Source organism: Musa acuminata, chromosome BXJ1-6, assembly GCF_036884655.1.
Source record: "Musa acuminata AAA Group cultivar baxijiao chromosome BXJ1-6, Cavendish_Baxijiao_AAA, whole genome shotgun sequence".
In the NCBI taxonomy this organism is placed as follows: domain Eukaryota; kingdom Viridiplantae; phylum Streptophyta; class Magnoliopsida; order Zingiberales; family Musaceae; genus Musa; species Musa acuminata.
The window spans coordinates 8,843,164-8,851,586 of record NC_088332.1 but is presented as its reverse complement, the minus strand read 5'-3'; the positions used below and the strand labels follow the sequence as shown (position 1 = coordinate 8,851,586).

General features: G+C 39.7%; 1 protein-coding gene across 1 annotated transcript; it reads right to left on the bottom strand.

Annotated features, from left to right (window-relative positions):
• Window positions 1-161: 161 nt before the first annotated feature.
• On the bottom strand, window positions 162-8,207 carry LOC103987415 (RHOMBOID-like protein 9, chloroplastic). Its single transcript, XM_065186834.1, has 8 exons — window positions 7,856-8,207; window positions 6,471-7,209; window positions 4,673-5,398; window positions 3,116-3,347; window positions 2,733-2,895; window positions 1,496-1,666; window positions 713-867; window positions 162-613 (listed from the first exon to the last, which is right to left on the bottom strand). The coding sequence occupies exons 3-8, from the start codon at window positions 5,292-5,294 to the stop codon at window positions 379-381; spliced, it is 1,578 nt and encodes a 525-aa protein (XP_065042906.1). The 5' UTR covers window positions 5,295-5,398; window positions 6,471-7,209; window positions 7,856-8,207; the 3' UTR covers window positions 162-378.
• Between the last annotated feature and the right edge of the window lie 216 nt (window positions 8,208-8,423).

Sequence of the window (8,423 nt, the reverse complement as noted above, 5' to 3'; positions counted from 1 at the left end):
GTGCGCGACTGCACCATCGCCGCCGCTTGGTATCCTCCCTTCCGCAGCCTCTTTCATCATTCTGTCTGTTTGGATGAGGAGGAAACAGAGTGTTGTAATTTTTCCGATCAAAAGAACCAATGGATCAAGAAATAGACCATCGGAATCAAGGAAGAACGATGGATCAAGAAAGGGAAATGGCATATGCTTTGATGATAGAACACAAGTGTCGTCGGATCATCATCTGCTAGCTTCCTACTGCAACAGCAGGAGCTTTTAGCTCTGTACTTCCCATCACTATGTGGTGTCCAGAAATATATCTTGCGACAGTTTCACGTAAAAAATGAGGAGCACGAGCGCCAGTTCCGGTTGATCTTGTTATCTTTGTTTGAACCGTCGCTACAAGCTCTCCCATTCCAACAGCTGAAGCTCCGGCGCATACAGAAAAAACAAGGAGGCCAACACAAGAATGGAGACGGTAAACGTAGCAAACGACTTGCATGGATCGGCCTGCCTCTGAACGAGAGCGATGCCCTCTTTCTGACTGCTCTTCGCGGATGCATCATCGAATTGAACGCTCGGACATGTAAGGAACCCGAAGATAACACCTGAGACGGCAGCACTAAGATGCGCCCTGCAAAAAACCATCATCGTCAGAGATCTTTTCCTTGCTCGATAATTTCATGAGACAAATTTGTATCGGGAATTAGATGCACCGGACGGGAGATGTTACCAGTTGTCGACTCTCCCAAAGCTGCTCAAAACAAAGCTCAGAACAGTAGCGGCCACGGCCTGCCAAAACATACTTTGTGAAATCTCCTTTGATGTAACATCTTTATTTTGGATTTGGTAGACAAGCCATGCTCCGAGTATGGCAAACACCGGACCCTGTGCAAACAAATTAGTTGTCATATTTGTTGAATCATGCTTTGTGAAGGATGGACACTGTTCTTTAATCAATCTACTCCGTAGATCCATAAGCTTTTACATTTCTCCTAATTGTGCTTCATGCTTTTGTTTGAAGATTAAGAATATGACCCCCAAAAAAAAAGGGATAACATAGACAGATGGGGCAGATATCATGTTGTATCTCGATGCTATAAGAGAAATCTCAATTCAATAAGTATCTCTATGACACATGATTAGATGCTCAATCATCAACTAGCTAATTTCAGTAAATCGATAAGCGGGTTAGCAACAAATTATGAATTGTTGCTTGCATAAATCATATTTCTAAAGCAGTACTAATTAGCTGGCACATGCTTCTGACATTCCCAGTAATGTATAAGAACATATGTGTGACCGTTATGAATTGTTGCTTGCACAAATCACATTTCTAAAGCAGTACTAATTAGCTGGCACATGCTTCTGACATTCCCAGTAATGTATAAGAACATATGTGTGACCGTAACCTAATATCCAACATGATAGCAATCTTTGTAGAGAACAAGCTTCAAATTTGGTCGACTCGCACGCCATCAGAATATAATAGGAATGTAGGTTAAATAGTACATACCGTACCACAAACAGTTAACTCAGGAGTGTGAAGAAAGCTTGTCAAATTGCCACAAATTCCTCCAAGTATGTAAATCAGGAAAAAGGCAAATGGGCCATAGCCTTTACAAACTTCGGTTCCCAATGTAAGAAGAACCCAGCAGCCAAGAGCAACATGCAGAAATCCTGAGTGCTGCAAAGGTCAAAATCAAATAGAGAACATGATACAGAGCCTTATAGACAAAACAAAATTTTATAATATTCAGGTTCAATCAACCGTGAGTTTAGAGAGGAACAAACCAAATGACATCAATAAAACTCTTACCTATTATAATTTTAGCAGAACCTTTGGTAACAGATTAAATTTGTCCAACTATTTGAAGTTTACTTTGTATATATTTATTGCTCCCAATTTTGTTTGTATTAAGGGATTAACTTTCCTGATCCCTAATAACAACCAAAGCACTTTATTTGTTGAGGCTTGTTCGCATTTAATTTTATACATGAATACGATCATTGTTGATTGTCACCACTTTGATCTTATTTGTAGTAGTAGAATAGTTGGTATCAAAACGGCAGACTGTGGATATAGTCAAATTATCAGCTATGGAGTTCCCAATGTTTGATACAGCAGATCTAGTAATCATAGTATTAGCTATATCACCTCATTGGAAGGAAGAAGGGGGTTGGCTGTTTACAACATGGTTAAGATTCTAATGATATTTCTGTAGTTAATTTGGATGTCACTTCTTATACGACTCAAAAACAAACCCTGGCAAATGGTAATACGGATGTCACTTCATCGAAAGGAAGTGCCAACCTGTGATTTCCAAAGGACTTGTTTCTTGACATCATCATCTTGCAAAGAACTCATGCGGCTTGCTGCCATTCAAGAGGTTCCAGAGCATAAGAAATTCATTTTCCTAGGTTCGTGTCTATGGAACAGCATATTTGGTAACAGATGTCCCTACTGCAATGTATCTCTGCCTTGCAATATCTCCTCTAAGATTACAACATCTAAAAGAGAATAGGAGACATATGTGCCTATTCTTTCCTAGTAGACAGAAATTACAATAAATTGATACAAATAAGGTAACCTAAACATTATTATACTAAACCAACCACATCAAAATCAAATGTTCCACCAGATATATCACTTTGACAAATTATGATATGAAAGTAGCAATTGAACTTATCAAACAACCAGTCAAAATCAAAGTTCATTGCAAAGACTCGAGAATCAGAATTAAACATTGTACCAGAAACATTGGTGTTAATAGTCTCCACCACTCCCCGAGAAGAATCAACTTGTTTATCTTTGCTCCATAGATCAGAGGAAGCGACAAGTGCTCTACCTCTGAACTAACTGGACTTGCTATTTCAAATAAGAAAACAGCAATATTTATCGCAGCTAATAAGCTTCTGCATTCATTAAAACAATTCCAGTTAGCCATCTACCCATTAAAATTTATAAACAAGTTTTCAACAGTTATTTTAGAACAAGAAATAATAGATATTCAAGAAAATAGTGCTGTGGAAGAAAATATTATACATGCTGATAGTTCAACACATTATTATGCCAAGTTGTCATAAATAAGGGCATTCTCTATGTCCGGTAGAAGTAAACAAAAAGAAGACTCACATTAGATAAAGACCAGAAGCTTCATCATCTGTTGATATACTTGGTGTATTAACTTTACCAAACAGAAGTGAGTCAGTTCTATCATCCGTACTCCCTTCATCCTTAAATGTATACTGTTCCACAATCGCATCTTCTTTTTTGTTGGTTTTTCTCATGGCAGAGATTGGTATTTTTACAGGATTTCCTTCTGATGCATCTGCAGGAGAATCAGGCAACCTGCTCTTTTTTGTGTCTATGTCAGGTAAGAACAAATTTCTCTCAGTATCTCTCATCGAATAAATATGCCAGAAGAATATAACATACATGATACATGCAATAACAACAAAAAACTATATGTGCATTTGGTATTTGACAAGATGTCCAGAACAAAAACCAGAGAAGAAAACGAGCAATTGGACCCAATATCACATTTGAAGGTCAAATATGCAGTGGACCATACTCAGTATCTTTTAACAATTATGATAAATTTATTAAGTCTTGTAGTTCCCATTTTGCGTTAGTTCAAATGCCAAAGTACACATATGGGCAAGAAAGCAATTTATTATCAACTATCATACAAATAAAAAGTAAAACAGGTTAAGCAATTTTTAACATTCTAAAATACCTTGTCATGCTACAGTAAATTATGTTCAACATTCCTGACAGAATTATTATTATGAAAATGAAGACCCACTGTTCAAACTGAGTAGTATCTCCCTCAAACTTTAACTAAAATCAACAGATTACTGCAGGCCCCTATACTACAGATACTGGATGTACTCTCTTGGGCGACTTCCTAGCAACCAAACACATCAATTAAAATGACTACAGTATACTGCCCAAGAAAATTTGGAATGAAGCCCAAAGCAAGCATTAGCCGCAAAAGAAAAAGAACACATACAAAAGCTATCAAGAAACAGGAACAAGTGAGTTAAGAATGACAAGGATTAGAAGCACTATGAGATAAAACATCAGCAATACTTTTGATGAATCAGGAGCTAAAGAAACCATGAGACAATATGTCCACATAAGAGCATAAAAACATGTGTCTTCATTCATAAGATAGAGTTCCAAAAATTCTTGGAAAAAATGATATTATTAATAAACTTTTACCACAAACTAGTACACTGAAAGGAAGAGTGGTATGGAAATCATAACAAACGATTCTCGGTGAAATAAATGGCTTGGATCAAGTCAGGCTCGGGTTGGTCAAGTTCAGATAGATCTGGCAGCAGGTCAGTTAATCATGTATTATAGAAAACAACTAGCTACACCTAGCAGAGGTCAATTCGAGTCTCACGATTTAGAAGAATTATGTCACGACCTGATTCAACTAGACCAGCCAGAGAGCAAAGTTTCATGACTTGGACACAGCCTGTAGGCTCAATGAGTTAGGTAAAATGGGCCAGATATCAATTGGGTGGAAGGATCGTACGACTCAAGGCCACCAATAGTAAACAAACAATAATTGCCAAATCTTGCAGTTTTATTTCAGATACACTAACAATGAGCCTCAAGCCTTATAGCTCCAATAATTTTCTTGAAATATGTCTCTACATAAGTTGTAAAAGTAATTACCAGATAATTGGCTGAAATAGTTCTCCAATGAATTTAAACCAGTCTCTGCTTTATAATCATCAGTTGCATCGATGTTTTCCGTAACTTTGCCGATAGATTCTGAGGAAGAATTTATCATATCCTGCCTTCTGCTGTGAAGAGTTTCAGAATCACTTGCAGATGTGCAAGAGTTAAGCTGCTTGTTCATGTCATTCTGAAGCTTGCTAAAATAAGCATCCAGTGTCTTAAGTTGCTTCTCAATGCTAGCTGCTGGAGTTCCGGAGGAATTTGAGCCATGTTTGTCCCTCTGATGTCCCCCTCCAGAAGTAGACTTCCCTCGGATGCCCATGCTGTAAAACTTGAGAGTCGGCACTTCTTTGGAACTTCTATATGGCAAAGGGAAAAGATTAAACACACAAAATGAATTTGATCTTTCCCCACTCTTTCCTTTTAAAGGTATCTCTGCTATATGATATACAGTATGCCTTTTTCCAATTCGACAGGCGCTACAAGACGATAAGCACATCTTGTGACATGAAAGACAAGAGCTGACCGAGTCTCTTCCAATCTGCATGAGTACTTTCTTAGCAACTTGAATCTGGTCCTTACAGGACAGTGGAGAACATATAGGAACTGAAGCCATTATAAATCTGTCTAAACAAGTATGGTCAGGCAATCAGTATTTAAATTCTCCACCCATGTCCCTCGATCCATCTGAGTTGTTTAAGGCTATTCAAGCTACCGGATCTGCAGCCATAAAAAGAAAAGCACAACTGTTTTGTAAGATCTGCAAGTGCCTTCCTGCATGCAAACTGAGTAATAAATTTCATAAACATGCTAACACTTGATCAATATTTTCAACTTAAGCAGATAGTTTCATAAACAAACAACTTAAGCAGTTGCTTTATTGCTAACGCTGATGAGGGAAAGAGCAATGGTTCATGTCTCAAAAATATTGTACCAGAAACTTCGTCCTCCTAGTTCGACATTATCCGAAAGGCAGGTCAGATAATGGCAGATGGACCCCCAACCCCCTTGGTAATGTATAACGAGAAGGAAAGGAGTTAACTGGATAAAATCTAGGGAGTGTGTGTATCTGGGCTATAATGAGAACAACAGTGAGTAAATCAAGTTAAGTTATGAACAGCATGAATATTCTTATGTAATGTATGCAGTTACTTATATCAGTAAGGGTACCAAAGATGTTTTCTTCATGAAATTCATATTTCTCAGTCAACGGTTAGACATTCGATGAAGTAGACACTTTTACTAATTTGTAATTCTCCTTTGGACATTGGAAAATTGATGGTATTGAAATGGCAAAAGATTGGTTCCTACCAAGGATGAGAAAACCGTTCTTATCTTTACTAGCATGCTGTCTTATTTAAATATAGAAGAAACTCCTACACTGACATGGATCGAGAGCGGCAGGAGTAATAAACATGTTTTACTTCCCACCCAATTCTTCTTTTTCCGAGAACCTTCAGTGATAGTTGCAATTAAGGCACCAAAACAGAAATCACCATTATATTGAGAAGAGTTAAATGGATCAGAAGAACAAAGTAAGCACTTATTGCAAGGAGAACTTATCGACGGAACATAATCAATCAAACGAAAAGTGGATGTCGGCTGGACTCAAATGACCTCCCAACCGCTGTATGACGCAGAGTTTCAAAGGAAACCCTTGATGCATCATCTTTCACCGACTTCAAACACATTTTCTTTGGTTAAGCATACTACAACAATTAGATTCCACGATTTATGAAGGGAAAAAATGAATTCAAGTGAAAGATGGATGAAGAACTTGACAAGCACTTACTCAACGCTGGTGAGCAGCAGTCACAGTATCCGCAGGAGGAGGAGGAGGAGGAGAAAATAGGACTTCGGCATCGAGCGACTCATCCGACCACTTTTGCCGGCCACAGTATCAATGATGGCCTTCTGGTTCTCAGAGGCTGGTTTCGGTGCTACGGATGGTGGGGTTTACGTAGGCAGCACGACCCTCAAAAGAGATGAAGGTAGGATGAGTGCGACGGCGAATCCAGGCGGGGACCCTTATCGCAGGGCGGCCCAATCCCGCCGCCACATTAGGCGCTCGTGGACCCCAGCCACCCTATTCAACGGAAGAGGAAGGCAAGCTTGGATTTTGGACGGAGGGTTCGAAGGAGGCGGTCGATGTCAAGGGAACCACCGCATCCCCACCGTCCAACTCAGCGCATCACGCACCCACGCACGCCCCGTGGGGAGAGGAAATGCGCCAAGACGAGATGGAGGATAAGCATCCATGACCACGGAGAAGCATCGACAAATCGGAAAGATGGGAATCTGTCAGAACTTCCCCTTTAATTCTCCGCTTTTCTTCGACGTCGTTTTCGACGCCTCATCTGCAATTGCTTCCGATTGCATGCCCGTAGGATCCACCGACGGGACCCGGTATCAAATCCAGGGCCGAGCGCGACCCAAGCAAGCTTCAGCTACAGCGTCCGATCTGATGTCAACGATTAGGGAGCCCATCAAGGAATAATACCCATTTCGATGTCGATGGATTTGGAGATGTCCTGATTAAATTTAAATAAAAAATTGTGATATATCCAAGCAAACCCAATAAACATTCAAAAATCCAAAAAATTGTTCTAATAAACAAACACACAGTGGCCACGCAACAGCAACAGCAACAGCAACAAATACATGCACTGTTTTTATCATGGAAACTCGATGGGCAAATGATATCGTGACGAGATATCCTCGTAAAACAACATGTAAAAGCATTAAAGATTTGAAGTACGTATGTAACCAAATCGAAATCATCGGCACGAGCAAATGTTTATGAATAGTGAAATTATCAGAATGAAAGAGAGATTTCTAAGCGACGAGATCATTTCAATCGAGAACTGTGCTGCATAAAAAGAGCCAAGTAAAATGATTAACTTACGCCGACCAAAATTATTGGCAAGATCTCTCTTCTCGAAACGACGATCGTAAACAAGAAAATAAATGACATCGGAAGTACCTAACACATGTTTGACGTTATGTCTCTATGGCAAACGCCTAGTTTTAGGTTAATTAAGTCGGGCGTCAAGCGGCACATAAGGCTTCATACGAGTTCAACAAAGCAACAAGTGAAAAGATCCATAATTTAGGCAAGATGGGAGTGTAAGGTTGCTCATAACGACGAATAATTAGGAAAAAGTTAGGGAGCGGAACCTTGATTCTTGATCTCCATTTGCTCGACTCCAGAGTAACCCGAAATCGAAGGGGTGAGAAAAGGAAAGAAGGGCGCTGCCTCAAGAATCGCAAATCGCATAGGAGTCCCTCTTGTCGTTGCCGTTCCTTCCGCTTCGTCTTGAGATTGGGAAACACCGTTCGTGACACCTTATAGCTGATCTCGGCGTGGTGCGTGACATGGAAGCCGAGGAATCCGTGCCCGTCGTTGTTTGGACGGAAGCCCACGGAGCGACGCCGCCATTGGCCGTCTCCCGTATCAACCCGTGCGTTCTGTTGCCGCCTCATCATATCGGAGTTAGAGCAGCTAGCATTTCTTGATTAAGAGCCCCCTCGTTCAACCATGAAATTAAATAGGACAATCTATCAACAGAAGCAAATAACCAAAAAGATTCTTGATCACAAACTATTACTAAAAGATAGTTATTTTTTTTGTGCTAAAAGGTTAACTTGAGATTTAAATATAAAAAATATTAAATCTATCTGCAGAATTGCTGGTTTTTAGCTTTCATAACACTATCACAAACACCTCACAAAATTGATTCTCATT

Coding starts and splice junctions, on each gene's coding strand:
- LOC103987415 (XM_065186834.1), bottom strand. CDS start 5,294: ATGGCTTCAGTTCCTATATGTTCTCCACTGTCCTGTAAGGACCAGATT. Junction 868..1,495: donor AGTTAACTGTTTGTGGTACG/GTATGTACTATT, acceptor TTGTTTGCACAG/GGTCCGGTGTTTGCCATACT. Junction 614..712: donor TTTGGGAGAGTCGACAACTG/GTAACATCTCCC, acceptor GGTTTTTTGCAG/GGCGCATCTTAGTGCTGCCG.